The 16101-nt window shown below is 45.3% G+C and overlaps 1 protein-coding gene across 20 annotated transcripts in view; it reads left to right on the forward strand.

Moving 5' to 3' along the window:
• The window catches only part of TNS1 (tensin 1), a 338276-nt gene that overhangs the window by 193538 nt on the left and 128637 nt on the right, over window positions 1-16101 (forward strand). For 18 of the 20 annotated variants that reach the window (XM_056808034.1, XM_056808035.1, XM_056808037.1 and 15 more), the window contains 4 exons: window positions 926-976; window positions 11672-11721; window positions 14280-14451; window positions 15943-15993. In XM_056808034.1, coding sequence (XP_056664012.1) covers window positions 926-976; window positions 11672-11721; window positions 14280-14451; window positions 15943-15993 — 324 coding nt within the window. Of the gene's footprint in view, window positions 1-925; window positions 977-2085; window positions 2263-6779; window positions 7633-11671; window positions 11722-14279; window positions 14452-15942; window positions 15994-16101 lie in introns of those variants that run through there. The other 2 variants (XM_056808042.1, XM_056808045.1) reach the window with 2 other exon arrangements.

The raw sequence follows: 16101 nt of genomic DNA on the forward strand, positions 1-16101 counted from the left end.
TAAGCAATTGGTTAATTGGAGGCTTTCTTTATGAAATATGCAGAGGGTGAGAAAGCCAGTAGGTCTTTTCAGAACACTTTATACTTAGCAATGAGACATCTCCTCAGAGCTACACCAAAAAAGGAAGGAGCAAAACTGGCTGATGCTGCAGCAGGAAGGATTAAGGGTGGTAGCAGGAAACGTTTCTTGGTGATAGAGGGCTGTGCTCTGAGACTGAAGTCGGGGGACAGAAGGCATCTTTGCCAGGGAGACACAGGAGGATTTCTCATTTGTCTGAACTGGGAACAGAGGCAGGCACTAGGTAGGTGGCTAGAGTACTCAACTTGGAGTCCTACCTTAGACATTTCCTAGCTATGTGATCCTGGGCAAGTCACTTAACCTTAGTCTTAGTTTCCTCATCTGTAACATGAAGATAATAGTAGCATCTAACTCACAGAGTTGTTGTAAGGATCAAATGAGATTGTATATGTTGAGAGACAGTTTACTAAGAGGCAGGAGAAGGGATGGCATGTTTAGAAGGGATAACATACATGGCATAGTGGATATAGTACTGGTCATGGCATCAGGAAGACCTGAGTTTGAATCATGCCTTAAGCATGTATTAGCTATGTGACACTGGGCAAGTAGTCTAATCTTGCTCATCCTCAGTTTCCTCCTCTGTAAAATGAGGATGATAATTCCAACAATAACAGAGTAGTTAGGAGTATTAAATGAGATAACCCAGGGAAACAGCCTTGCAAACCTTAAAGGGTCAGATAAACGTTAGTATTATGTAATGTTAACTAGTATTATTATGACAACTAAAAGCCTTGGCAGATATCTGTAGGCATTGGTTAGATCTGTGATCATCACAGGCCAGCACCTAACAATCTGATTTCCCTTCATTTCTTCTCTCTAATGTGTTTTTTTCTCTTTTCTTTCATAGGAGGAAGGAGCCTTCCGAGGTGGAAGTATACCCAAGAGCCTCGAGCAAGAAGTAAGTGTTGAGGATGGATTTCAAACATAAGAATTTTATTGACTAGGGATGGAGGCAAGATCCAATGGGGAATGGAGGCAAGATTCAATGGGGAATGGACTACCAGAATGGGGAGAGTTGGGAGACAGAGTCCAGTTCTGAACCCCAGATCTGTTGCATTTGATTTTTAAATCACTCTTTACCTGTTTAGAAGAACTTTTACCATGGACTTTTGCTTTGCTGGGAGGGGAAAAAAGACTAAGTAAGGTCTCAGGGCATAGTAGGAGAGTCAGAGGTCTGTTCACATCCTCCCTCCCCCTGTGCTACCTCAGTCAAATCACTTAACCTCCTTGGGTCTGAGTTTCCTCATCTGTAAAATGGGCTTACATTCTATTATTCACAGGTAAATAGATGCAGGGTCTGCCCTTCTAGCTCAAAATCCTCTGATTACTCACTGTAATATTTGCCTAAGATGTGGAAACATAGACATTGTAGCTTAGCCTCAAGCTCTGTCCCTAGCCAAGTAGAACGAAAAGGAGCCTTGGTGTTCAGAGCCCACCTTGCAAACCTTGCTCATTGGTTCATCTCACCCCTGCTATTAGCTCCAGGGTAGGGGGCAGAAAGGAAGCAGAAGGACTTGGGTCTACCTAAGAAAGAACTTTCTGATTCTCAGGGGTCATAAGCACAGGTTTGGGTCACCAATGGAAGTCTGTGTCTTTGTGGGGAAGGGGAAGGTAGCAATAGTCTGTTTTATGAGCTATGGGGAAGAGATACCTGTTCACTGAGGCTCATGGAGTCTCTTGGCTTCTTTGGGTTCTTGTGGATCTGCTTTGGATTCTTTCATGGTCACTGGAAACCTTGGAAACTGGAAAAGAGACACAGCATAGGTAGAGGGAGATTGTCTTGGGCTCTGCTAAGGATTAGAGTCTGTCTTTTCTTCACTCTTTAGAGACATGACTCCAGAGGTGGGCTTTCTCTTACAGTGACTTATCTTTCTCCTTGTCTCTCCCCACCCTCCCATCCCCAGAGGATCAGGGAGTAGTTTTGGCAGTTGGCACAGGGGGAGTCGTTAATGGCACGAGGCTCTATCATCTGACAGCTGCCTGACTTGCTGGGAGGAGGGCTGAGGGTGGGGTGGAGACAACATAAGCTTTGCTATGTGTAGTACTTCTCCCTGTGGGGTTTTGGGGAGGCCCTGGGGACTCTTGGTTCCACAGAGGAAGAAGCAACATAAATGAACTGGATTAAGGATCAGGCTTGGGGTATTGTGCATGCTGCTGAAATGGGTGAGGAAGACTCTGCCTAAGGTAACCCCTGCTTTCTGGGGCTTAGAGTACAAAGATGTCCATTGGTAGTAGCATTGGGAATAGGAAGTATGTATGATTTTACGAGGTTTCTGGTAGGAGTTTTGGGGGATGGGAGCCCCCCTCTGGCTCTTGAGATAACTACTATGTGGTCCTAATATCATCTCATCCAAACAATACTCTCTACTTCTAGCCCTGCAATATCTATTCTTTGAACCTTCCAATTATGGCTACTGGGAATTGATTGTTCTCTATCATTTGGGTCTGACTTGCACCTGTTATCTTTTGGGTAAGCAGACCTTTTTCTGGGTATGTGGGGACTGATAATTCACATGCCATCATTTGTGTTCTACATTTTTTGTTGTTCTCCAATAGTCATATTAGTTCACTGATTGGAATGGTAATGGGAAAGAGCAGAGTTAGATGTTAGGAAGACCTTCCCAACGTCAAGAGATTACGAACCTGGAATGAGTGACCTAGTAGAGGAAATGGAAGGAAGTAATGTTGCATCCTTTGGAGATTTTTTTGGAAATCTGAACTTGGCTGGAGAAGGGGTTGAAGGGCATCTTGCTCAAAGTCAGAAGGATGAAATTATCTCTTGAGGGCCTTGTTAGCCAAGAGAATCCATGAAGGGTTAAGATAAGAAAGCAGTGGCATATTGGTTTAGAGACACAAGATTCTTAGCAGTCACTTCAGTTTATCTCTGAGGTCTCTACCAGCACTACATCTATGATCTGGGAACCTCGTCATTTTAGCAGTGAGGAAACTAAGACCAACAGAAATGAAGTGATTTTCCCCAAGGCCACACACAGAGTAAATGGTAGAGTTGGGATTCTAACACAATTTTATTGACTTTTCCAATTGTAGCCTTTCCTCTTAAGGTGAGCAGGGCCCTTCAGAGGTTATCTTGTTTTTCCTCTGTCTCCACGATGCCTCCATGGTTTGGGGGATGAGGGTCTTTTCTTCCCAAGGAAAAGGATATTATTATTTGAGTTTCACTTTGGCTTTCTCGCTGAGTCCAAGGCTGACCTGACAATTGGGATGCATTCTTATCTCTGGATGACACCCTCAGATATGCAGAGGCCAGAAAGTTGACTTACTCCACAAAGTCAGTGTGGAGTGGATTTTACCGATGCTATGTTGTGGCGCAGTTTGTTTTGGAAAAATCCAAGTTAGTGGAGAGGAAGGAGTGAGGAAAAGGCGTGGCCGAGGGGGGAATTGGAATGGAGGTGGGGAGGGGGAGGGGAAGCTACCGCCCTGCAAATGAGGCACAGAAATGGGGACTGGGTTGCAGAATTGTTAATTTCTAAACTCTTATTTAATGATCTAATTTGGGAGCCTAATATGCCCCCTTTTGTACCTTCATCTCACTTGAGTCAGTCTGTGTGATGTCTCTTCCTATGGGATCATAGATCTAGGGGTCGCAGGGACCTCAGAGGCCATCTGGATCAATTTTTGCTTTCCCTACTTTACAGATGAGGAAACTGAGTCTTAAGGAGTTAAAATAACTTGCCCAGGGTCATTTAGGTAGTATCAGAGGTAGGATTTGAACTTAATCCTCTGACTCCTACCTGGGCTACTTCTCTTTACAGTATATTGCCTTTCCTTTCTAATGGTTCTGTTTTCCACATTTCATGAAGATACTTGAGCAGGAAACAGGATACCTAATTTCATATATTCAATTTTGTCATTGGCTTGTCATGTTCTCATTAGTTCCTTTGCTTCTTCCAATATGCTGCTGTTAGGAAAGAAAAGAAAAATACCCAAGATATATGGTAATGTTTTGGGTGGAAAGAACCCTGAGCCCTTTACTCAGAGGATCAAGGCTAGAATTTTGACAACTGTTTTCCTAAATGTGTAACCCTAGGCAAATAAATCCATCTTTACTGGCCTCGATTTCCTCCTCTGTAAAGTGACAAGATGACCTTTCAGACTCCTTCAATCTCTTCATCCAGGGATGCTATGACCCCAAGTCCCCAAAGAATTATTCTATGAAAGATAGTGAGAAGTTATTTTTCAAGTATAGTGAAGACAGGACTAAAAAGGAATTGGCTGGAGATGTTGAGGGAAAGTGGGGCTTAAAATTTGGGATAATATGAACTTCCTGGCAGTGAGAGGTGTGAGATAGTGTGTGATTTAGGAGGATACTGGAATCTTTTTCCTTGGGGAGCTCTCAACATTAGGAGGAGACCCCAGTTTATTTGTGTGACTGGAAAAGTTCATCCTGTCTAGAGATTTGCCAATGGATGGGATGATCCCAGGAGCATCCTAAGAGGAGAGGAACCGATGTTCTATGACTTAGGAGGAGTTTCAAGGAGGCATTGATTTGTCGTAGAAAGAGCATTGGATTTTTCCTTGTTTGCTTAAATTTTACATATATTAAGAAGATGTGAATTCATATCCTGGTTTCAATTTTTTATTGCCTGTGTAACTTTGGTGGATATTGTGATGTCTTTGGCTTCAGTTTCCTCCTAGCAGTGGGAGAAAGGTTGGAGAATAGCATGGTGTGTTGGATAGATTCTGGACTCAGAGTTAGGAAGACAAGGGTCAACCCTATACAACTCCTATACAACTCAAAACCTAGCTGTGTGACTGTGGACAAGTCAAATAATCTCTTTGACCTTAGTTTTTTCATATGTAAGAAAGAAAAGATTAGACTTGATGGCTTTTCTTGGTCTAAAATCCTATGATCTTGAGAACAAAATCATGTTAATAAAACATTTTAAAATCCTCAAAGAAAAATAGGAAACTTGTAACTAGTGGGTTGAATGGTATTTTTAAATGACTATTTCTATCATAGAGTATGTTTGCCAAGCCTCTCTTCTCCACTGGAGTCCTGAATTGGTCAGACAGGGGAATAGGTCAGTGCTGTCTTTTCTATTTTATTGTTGTTCACTCATTTCAGTCATTTCCTACTCTTTGTGGCCCTATTTGGGCATTTCTTGGCAAAGATACTGAAATAGGTTGCCAGTTCCTTCTCCAGCTCATTTTATAGATGAAGAAACGGAGGCAAACAGGGTTAAGTAATTGGGCCAGGGTCCTATATCTAGTAAGAGTCTGAGCCAGATTTGAACTCAGGGAGAGGAGTCTTCTGGACTCCAGGCTTGGCACTCTCTCCATTATGGTGCCACCTAGCTGTCTCTTTTCCCATTTTATGTAAGTTTTAACTGAGGGATTCACCCATCTGTGACCATGTGCTCATTCTTGAGTGCTTTTCACACAAACCTGCCTGTGTATAGGTATGGAGGTTTGGGAATAGTTTATCTATTGGCATCTTCTATAAACTCACCTGCCATTTTGTAAGTGTGTTGGTATAAGTGGCCATCTGGTGCTTGAGCTCACACTTGTGGGGTTCAAATGAGATAATATATGTTTTGTGCTTAGCACAGTGCCTGCCACAATGTGGGTTCTAGATAACTGTTAGTTATTACTAATCTTTGCCCCAAATGTTATTCATTCTGTGGATTAATCCTGGGGCTGGGGAGTGAGCACGTTTGCTCCCAAGGGGCTGATGAGTGCCCTAGGACAATAGAAGATTCTTTATTTTAAGGACCTTTCCAGACTTAGCAAGCATTCTTCTCCGTTACACACTTTGTTTCAGCCAAATTTTTCTTCTTGTTCCTTAGAGGCAACATTCCATTTCCTTTCTCTCCTGCTCCCAATTCACTTCCTTCTGACCCCCACCCCTGGCCTGCTTCAAGTTCCGCCCCTCCACAGCAAAGCCCCTGCTGAAATGACCTTGGGTCTACTTTTCCTGCATTCGTATCCGCTTATAGGTGTGCCCAAGAGAGCAGAAGATTCCTGAGGGCAGGGACTGTTTTATTTTTGCCTTCTTTTCCCCGAGTTAATGGCCCTTGGTCGATGGATCTTTAGACCTTGGCTTTATCCCCCTGTCCTCAGTTCCACGTATATACCCAGCGCCATTGCTGGGGCCCCATCCGCCCATCCTTTAATGCAGAATTCCTGCTTGGCAGCCTGCGGGATGGCCACCTTTCTAGTCCATGCTCCTGGGCAGGCAGCGGAATCTTCGTCCGTCCGTGCCCTCGTATGTGTGCAGCCCGGCATGTATTTGTTTACACCACAAATGTATACAATGCCCACGCAGTCCTGCTCTTTGCCAACACCCATCACATGGTGGAAACGGCAGCAAACAGGAAGCCCTAACAGTGAGAGAGCAGTCCAGTGATTCATCAGGGATCCGCTGTCTGTCTGCCTTCTCTGGGGGACTTGGATCGCGAACCTGGCCTCCCTCCCTCCTCCCTGCCCCATCCTGAGCCCTGAGCCTCCCCCCTCCCTCTTCCCCTCCGCCCCGCCCCCCCCCCCCCCCCCCAGCCGCCTCCTCTGGGTCCTTAGCCTATCACAAGGATGTTGGCTGTAGTCTTATCGCGCAGAGGTCACTTGGCCCTAACTCTGTTTGGGCCAGGTTTTTATTTATCTTGCTCCATTTTTTTGGGGTGGGGAGTCTGAGGAATGCGGTGTGTTGTAATGTCCGGAAGAGGGAGGTGAAGAAATCAGGAGCCAGGGCTCCTGCCTAACCCTCACCCTCGCCCCTTCTTCGGGAGCGCCCTCCGCCCCTTCTCATCCCTTCCATTTGTTATCCCGCCTCCCTCTTCTCATCCACCCGTCCTGGTACCCATTATCTGGGACTCCAGCCACCTCTGTGGCCACAGCTGCAGCCACGGTCAACAGCTGTTCAAAGCATCTGCCGCATCCCCCAGAAGTGGCTTTGGACCAGCAGCAGATAAAAACCGCCTTGCTCAGAGTAGCGGGGGCAGCCCGGGGGCCTGTGCCCAGCTGGGGGCATGGGAAGTTTCAGCAGCTCCTCATCAGGGACCACAGAGAAGGAGATGGATGAGGTGCTGGGTCTCTGTGTTCCCCTGAATGAGTGGGAGCGACAGGGAGATGCTGGAGATGGGGGACGGTGGGGGCTCTTGGAGCTTCTTGCTTTGGTTTGGGGCTTGGAAACCCAACCCAAACCCTCCCTGGTCCCTCCTCCTGGCTGGCCCCACGCAAGCCTCAGCCTCGATCCTCAAGACCAGAGAGGTTGTGTATACAAAGAAACTTTCCATTCTGACAGCTCAGCTTGGCTGTTTCCTCCTCCTGCTGCTGCTGCTGCCCCTGCTGCTGTTGCCGCTCTCTTTGGTGCCAACAAGGTCCTGGAGGCAGCTGAGGCTGAGGCAACTTGAGGCTGGAGTGCCTGGAGGCAACAGCCCTCTCAGCTCCCTTCCCTCCTTCCCCAGGGCTGGAGTGCTGCAAAGGACAGACTCCAGGAGAGAACCTCTGGGCTGAGGTGGGGGCAGGGTTAGAAGGGGCTCAGGTATGCTGACCAGGAACTGGAGACCTGATTGTCACCAACTTCTTAGGTGACTTGGGGTAAGTCCCAGTACCCTTTTGTGTGTCTCCGTTTGACCCTCCTTAACCAGTAGCAAGTTCCTATTTCTTGCTTCTTCCTTGTTTCTTTGGATGATGGCATGTGTGGGGTGATTTGGAGGAGGTGCCATGGAAGTGGGAGGTCTATATTGAAAGTGAGGAAGGTAGGGGAACCTAGGTGTCTCAGTGGATAGAGAGCAGAGGGGCTCCTGGGTTCAAATTTGACCTCAGATTTCCTAGTTGTATGACCCTGGGCAAGTCACTTAATCCCCATTGCCTAGCTAGCCCTTACTGCTTGATTCTAAGACAGAAGAATAAAGGTTTTTTGTTCTTTTTTTTTTTTAAGAAAAAAAAATGGGGGGAAGGGCTTAAGGGATTTCACATCATGAGGAGATGAGAAACTCAAAGCCTGGGCCCCTCCCCCAGGAGGATTCTGGTCTTTAAACAGGTTTCCATGAGGGGGGAAAGTGGGGTAGTGGGTAGCTCAGGATGGAGTTAGAAATCAGAAGGTGAGAGCAGAAGGAAAAGGGACAAGGACAAAGTCTCAAGTGTGGTATAGAGAGGAAGATCCTGGCTATCAGATGTAGACAGGGGCAGAGGAAATAAGAAGAGGATTTCCTAATGCAGAGTAAGGAACCAAAGGGAATTTGTGCTGAGATGGAGGATCAGGGGACAATAGGGTCGCAAAACTGCTCATTTGGAAGGAATCAAGCTGTTCCTCATTTATGAGACTAGAGGGAGGTTTTTAGAGCTGGAAGAGACCTTGGACAATACCGCCTTTCCCATTCTTGTTGTCTAGTCATGTCTGGTTCTTCATGAGCCCATTTGAGGTTTTCTTAGTAAAGATACTAGAATGAGTTACCATTTCTTTCTCTAACTCATTTTACTGATGAGGAAACTGAGGCAAATGGTGAAATAACTAGCCCAGGGTTACATAGCTAGGAAATATTTCAGGTCAAATTTGAACTTGGGTCCTCCTGACTCCAGATCCAGCACTCCGTCCACCTCACCATCTAACGTCCCTGTACGCATTTTGTTTGTTGTTGTTTAGTCTTGTCTGACTTTTCGGGACCCCTTTTGGAGTTTTCTTGGCAAAGATACCAGAATGGTTTTCAATTTCCTTCTCCAGATTATTTTAGTAAATGAGGAAGTTAAAGCAAACAGGGTTAAGTGACTTGCCCAGGGTCACACAGCTAGGAAGTATCTGAGACCAGATTTGAACTCAAGAAGACAATTCTCCCTTCTTCTAGACTGCCCAGTGCACAGTCTACTGTGCCCCCTAGCCATCGCATTCTATGGATGAGTAAATTGAGGCCCACAGAGATTATGTGACCAATATTACTAGGTTGTATAGCTAGACTTTGACCCTGGTCTTCTGGTTCAACATTAGAAGACTATGGAAGGAATTTCTCTTTATGTATCTTAAAAGCAGGTAAATCATGCAGAAATTTAATGCTTTGCTTGTAGTTGGTAAGTCTCATATTCAAATCTGCCCTCAGACCCTTTCTAGCTTTTGTGATCCCTGGACAAAGCCACTTAATCTCTGTCTGCCTCAGTGTTCTCAGCTATAAAATGGGGTGAATAATAGCATCTGGCACCTGATATTATAGTTATTATAGGGCAAGATCTTATGGCTCCTTAACTCCTTTGCCCCCTAAAGATAGCTGGGAATAGGGGAAGAGTCATGGGTTTGATCCTGGTACTTATGAGTTGTATGACCTTAAGCAAGTCACTTCACTCATCCCAAGTGTTATTTTATTCATCTGTAAAATGGGGCTAATGCTACCTTTATAGTAAATCCTGACCCATTACAGTTATGAGTTATCATTTTTTTTAACCTGTGGGAGATTATTTGGCATTTTAAAACTATAAGTTTGGGGGCAGTTAAGTAGCTCAGTAGATTGAGAGCTAAACCTAGAGATGGGAGGTCCTGGGATTGAATCTGGCCTCAGATACCCCCTAGGTGTGTCTCCCTGGGCAAGTCACTTAATCCCCATTTTCTAGTCCTTACCACTGTTCTGTCTTGGAACCACTATACAGTATTGATTCTTCAATGGAAGAAAAGGGATAAAAAACCCAAGATTATGATCTTGGTCTCCTAAGAAAGGAGGCCTCTGGCTTTAGGTAGATTTGAACTCAGAACTCTGAATAGCACCCCTTTTTTTCAGAAAACACTAGAGTAAAATCTCCATGATCCTTTCCTCTTCGCCCACCATTTAGGAAATTGAAGTGTTCTAGAATACTCTTGGTGGTGACGCTGTTCTTTGCGTTGAGTTTTCTGCCCTCTTTCCTATAATCTTTGTTGTTGTAAGGGTCAGGGTGCTCCTGAGGATCAGCCTGGCTGACCTGATCTCCTGTAGGAAGCTCTGGGATTTCTGGAACCAAATCGGATTCTTGAAATTGCCTCACGCCAGGGATGACACTGATTTGGTGGTTGGGAACAGCTGAGTGGCCGGGAAACCCCTAGACTTTGGTGAACACATGAATGGGAGCAGAGGGCTTTGGGGAATTTGTGTGGAGACCACGTACTCCCATGCTCACTGTTTGGGGGAGTGCCAACCTTAAACTGATTTTGTGATCTCTGATTCTGCATTGATCCATGGAATATCACAAAGGTATGATCAAAGAGGGCTTTTGAGGGGTAGGGATTTCCTTTAGAGTAAAATATAATATAAATATAATAAATAAAAAATGTAAAATCCCAAAATGAATAAAATAAAAACGTATAATTATAGGAAGCACTTCTAGCATATAAATTTCTTAGGGGTTGTCATTTTTTAATTATCCAGCCCACTTGAGGTTGTTCAGTTGTTTCATACTCCTTGTGATCCCATTTAGGGTTCTCTAGACTGAAATACTGGAGTGGGTTGCCATTTCCTTCTTTGGCTCATTTGACAGATGAGGAAACTGAGGCATACAGAGTTTAAATGACTTGCCCAGAGTCACACAGCTTAGGAAGTAACTGAGGCTGGATTTGAATTCAAATCTTCCTGACACCAGGGCCAATGTTCTATCCATTGTACTACTTTAGATCCCTCATGTAACTATTAAGTCTTACATGTTGGCTCAAAAAAAATCAACTTCACTGATTCAAAGTGTGAGGGAGAGGCATGGTTTAAATAGAACTTTGTCTGAAAAAGATCTGGGGGTGTTAGTGGACTCTAAGCTTAATTTGAGTTAGTGCATGTGAGATGGAGATAAAAAATGGTGATCTTGAGTTGCCCTAGAAGGTGTGCAAGAATGAGGAGTTGATCTTTGTCTTTGTCAAACCACATATGTAGTATCTTACTTAGATTTGGGTACCACAATTGTGAGGGTAGCTGGGTTGCACAGTGGATGGAACAGTCAGGAAGACTTGAGTTCAAGTGTAGTCATTACCACTTTGTAGCTGTTTGATCCTGGGCGAGTCACTTAACCTCATTTGCCTCAGTTTCCTTCTCTGTAAAATGAGCTGGAGAAGGAAATGGAAAACCATTCCAGTATCTCTTCCAGGAAAACTTCAAATGGGGTCACAAAGCATTAGACATGGCTGAAAAACATGTTGGAGAGCACCTGGATCAGGGCAGGAAGGATGCTGAAGGGCTGTTGTATCATGCCATCTGATTACTGGTTAAAGGAAGACCTCCATGTAGAAGAAGGATTTGATCTAGAGCTAGAAGGGAGCTGGTCCAATTTCCACTTTACAGATATAGAAAACTGAGGCTGAGGGGAGTTTGTGACTTGTCCAAGTTTGGCTGAATTCTAAGGGCCAGAGGTAGGATTCCAGATTCCAGAGCCAGTGCCCTTTCCTTCTGAGCAGCCTTTTAGCCTAATTGCCTCATTTTATAGATGGGGAAATGGAGTCCCAAGAAGTCATTTGCTTCAAATCTTGTAGCTCATCAATGGCCACAGAGCCAGAACTCATGCCCTGGTCTTTTGAGTGCCACGTTTCATGGGCGTCCTTCTAGACTATGGGATTTTGGCATCATCAACCATTGGTCTTAACTTAAAAAAGTCACTTTGATAATTTTGTTTTGCTTTTCTTTTCTTGTTTTTTTTTTAGGGCTCTACTAAAATCACCAAGAGCCCGCAGCCCCGGCCCCAGCCTATCAGGTATGATGTCTTGGGAAACCTGGGACAGATGTGTGGGTGGGAGAGTTGCTGAGTTTGGTACCACGGACTGGCCAGTTTCATTTTGACTACAAGGCTCAACCTCATGTTCCCTAATGTGGCTCTGAGACCAAGGATGGAGTGATGCTAATTGCTCAAAAATGAGCAGTGAAAACTGAGGTGTATTAAGGGGAGCCTCTGTTATCCAGGCTCTTCTGCTGTAGGGATTGGGGATCCACCTTGGAAGGCTACAACCTCTATTCCCCTGGAGAGCCTTCATCCCAGGAGAACAGCTCAGGGGACAGGGAAGAGGAATGAATGAGGTCTTTTGTCTTCAAAGAGTCTAATTTTTATTCTTTTAGGTTCATTAAATTTTTTCTCCTTTCTCCTTTCTCCTTTCCCCTTTCCCTGGGTTATTAGTTTCTCTGTCCATGGCTCCCTTACTACTATGAGCCCTTTAATATCAATGCCACTGATATTAGGACACTCCAAGTATGAAGGGAACAACACACAAGCCAATTCTGGGTTTTGTCTGATAGACAATCCTGGAGAAGGGCCAGGACTTGGCTAAAGTCTCATGGTAAACTATGGCTTGACCTCTGGACTCCCTGCTTTCCAGCCAATGTCAACAAACCTTTTGGAACTCTCCTTGGACTTCCTGGGGCCACATTAATTCATTCATTTATTTGTCAAGACCATTGTATTCAGTCCTGGGGTGAAGAAAATAAAAGGATAAGTAAGAGACAGTTTCTAGATCTCTACACTCAAGGAATTTACAGACAGGTAAAATAGCTTATGGGCAGCTAGGTGCCATAGTGGATAGAGTTTCTGGGCCTGGAATCAGGAAGACCTGAGTTCAAATTTGGCCTCACACACTTGCTGTTTGCCTCACTTTCCACATCTATAAAATGAACAAGGAAAGGAATGGCAAACAGCTCCAGGATCTTTACTGAGGAAGCCCCAAAATAGGGTCACAAAGAGTTGGACATGAATAAAATGATTGAATAATAACAACAAAAGAGTTTATAACAGTCATCGATGTTCAAATAGTGCCTTAAGGTTTGTAAAAGACTTTATGACTCCCCCCTCTATTCTTACTTCCCCTTTGCTCTCTCATGGAATCTCTCAGCCCCAACTCAAGGGGAGGAGCCTCGTGATGCAGAATATGACCTCCTGACTTCACTGCCCTGGACTTGTGGGCACTGCCATTGGTGGTTGAGGGCTAAACCTCCCCGGCCAGCTACACACACTCTTATCGAGGAGTGCAGAGGTGCTGTGGCTGCCTGCCACGTAGGAGGCCCCTTTCCTCCCTCCTGCTTCCAATGGGCTCAGACTCAGCTCCCTCTCATTCTGAGTGTCCTTAGGAATAAGGATCTGACTGCCAAGAAGCAGCCTCGGTGAGGTGAGGGGGGCAGAGGCATGCAGGAACAATGGGCTGGAGGCTGCTGAGAGGAGTGGTGGAATGTAAGCTCTGGTCTGGCTTACCTGGGGCCCAGGTGAGGGGTGTCACTCATCCCTCCCCAAAAAGGACTCTCCTCCGCCAGAGGCAGTGTGGGTGGGTACATGGGGGAGACGGTGACCAGAAGCCAAGCTTATACTGCCCTCTCATCACTGACCATTTTTGAATCCTTCTCCCTGTCTTAACTATGGCTACCCTACCCAGACTTCCTCAGGCTTTCTCTCTGACAGCAGGGAGGGCTGTTCTCAGTGCCCTGAGAGAAAACATACTCTATACTTGGGTCTCTGGCCAATTCTAGCTCTGCCATTGCCCTTGGGAATTCTGGAGGGGTGGAAGCCAGGACCAAGAAGCTAGTTGGAGTCTGTTCGATTCTCCTTGTCTTTTTAAGACTTGGGGTCTTCTCCAGCCCTTCCACCTCTCCTGATTCTTCCTTCCTTCCTTCCTTCCTTCTTTCCTTCCTTCCTTCTTTCCTTCCTTCCTTCCTTCCTTCCTTCCTTCCTTCCTTCCTTCCTTCCTTCCTTCCTTCCTTCCTTCCTTCCTTCCTTCCTTCCTTCCTTCCTTCCTTCCTTCCTTCCTTCCTTCTTTCCTTCCTTCCTTCTTTCCTTCCTTCCTTCCTTCCTTCCTTCCTTCCTTCCTTCCTTCCTTCCTTCCTTCCTTCCTTCCTTCCTTCCTTCCTTCCTTCCTTCCTTCCTTCCTTCCTTCCTTCCTTCCTTCCTTCCTTCCTTCCTTCCTTCCTTCCTTCCTTCCTTCCTTCCTTCCTTCCTTCCTCTCTTTCTCTCTCTCTCTCTCTTTCTTTCTTTCTCTCTCTCCCTCCCTCCCTTCCTTCCTTCTCAGCCATTTGACTTCTTTTCCATTTCATCTCCCCTCCAGTCTCTGACCCTTTCCTCATAATTATTTTCCCTCTCCCCAAGCTCTCCTTTGTCCCATAATGTGTAGTCAAGCCTGGAAAAACTCTAGATAGGGCCATGTCTTGCCATGTCCTCTTGAGCTGTTTGACCGAGTTGTGGAGTAGATGCTTATGGTAGCTCAAAGGCATTTGGGTCTCTCAGTTACTCACATTTGACCATTGCCATCTCTTCTCTCTGATCCCTTGTCTTTTCAGGAATATGAGCATTAGCCAGACCATGGAGGACAGCTGTGAACTGGACCTTGTGTATGTGACAGAGAGAATCATCTCTGTCTCCTTCTCCAGCACCACTGATGAGGAGAACTTCCGAAACAACATCCGGGAGGTGGCCCAAATGCTCAAGTCCAAACATGGGGGCAATTACCTGGTGAGGAGAAGGCAATCGTGTCAAAACCCTTATTTGTCCAATGGACTTCGGCTTACTTTTCTTTTAGTCCTCTCTAAAGATGTTGTCTTCTCTGCCTACTTGTTACTTTTTCCTTCTGCTTTTCTATTCTGTAGGCATAATTATTTTTATTTATATATTTATTTTTAAAATCTTTACCTTCTGTCTTTGAATCAGTCTAAGGCAAAAGATTAGTAAGGGCTAGGCAGTTGAGGTTAAGTGACTTGCCCAGAGTCACACAACTAGGAATTATCTGAGGTCAGATTTGAACTCAAATCACCTCTGAGATATCCTGTGTGATCTTGGGAAAGTCATTCAACAGTAGAATTCCTTATCTGTAGAAAGGGAGTGTTGAACTAGAGGACCCCTTACTTCTAAATCTATGATCCTAAGATCTTCTTCACCAAAGCAGTGGTCATAGAGGGCTATCCTGTGTACAGGCTGATAGGGTCAGCTCCTTGGGATTCTCTCATCCTACATCTAGATCTCCAAGTTGGAGCTGGAGTCAGGAAAACTGGAATTTGAATCCTGCCTCAGACACTTACTGGTTGTGTGACCCTGGGCAAGTCACTTAACTTCTGAGTGCCTCAGTTTCCTCAACTGTAAAATGGAGATAAAAAGGCTCCTATTTCACATGTGAGAATCAAATGAGATACTATATTCAGCACTTTGTAAGTCTTTAAATACCCTGTAATATTATAGTGATGATTATTAATAATAGTAACTTCTTTTAGCTTCTGTAGTCAGAGTTATACTATGGAACTGAGAGTTCCTCATTACTCAAATGAGGCAGAGGATTCTAGGGTCAAGAGTGTATGTCTGGAGCATATCTGTGCAAATATTTTTGTAGGTCTGATTGGGTGTAGCGGGATCATGATGGAGGAAGGTTTGAAACTGAGCATGGCTTGGACATAAAGTTTATGTGTCTGGTACATGTTGTACGTCTCTGTGCAAGAATGCAGTCCATATGAGGTGTGTGTGTGTTGTGAGAGGAGAGAGAAACACACGCAAGAAGACAGAAAAATGGGGAGAGAGAGAGAATCAGAGAGAGAGAGGCAGAGAGAGAGAGAGAGGCAGAGAGAGAGAGAGGCAGAGAGAGAGAGAGGCAGAGAGAGAGAGAGGCAGGCAGAGAGAGAGAGAGGCAGAGAGAGAGAGAGAGAGACACAGAGAGAGAGAGAGAGAGAGAGAGAGAGAGAGAGAGAGAGAGAGAGGCAGAGAGAGAGAGCATCAGAGAGAGAAAGTCTTGATATTGATCTAGTTTGATGGAGCCTGTCAGTAACACATTTCTGGGCCCTCTGCCCATGTTTTTCTTCCCTAGCAGGGTCAGGGAAGGGCTGTATTATGGAACAGAAGAGGTGTCACTGAAGGCAATCAGAATGGGAGCCAATAATGAATTGGTACTTTCCTCCGGCTCTCCCCCTTCCAGCATGTTCCCTTCTGTTCTCACTCTCTCTTTCCTTTTCCTTCCTGCAGCTCTTCAACCTGTCTGAGCGGAGGCATGACATCACGAAGCTCCATTCCAAGGTAATCCAGCAGTGGGCCAGGGGCACAGTCCTGTGCCTAGGAGGTGAGCACACTAGCTTTGCTCATCTCTTCTCATTTCTTCCCAGGGAGTCAGCTGAGACTATCTGG

The sequence above is a fragment of the Monodelphis domestica genome, chromosome 8 (assembly GCF_027887165.1).
Source record: "Monodelphis domestica isolate mMonDom1 chromosome 8, mMonDom1.pri, whole genome shotgun sequence".
Classification (NCBI taxonomy): domain Eukaryota; kingdom Metazoa; phylum Chordata; class Mammalia; order Didelphimorphia; family Didelphidae; genus Monodelphis; species Monodelphis domestica.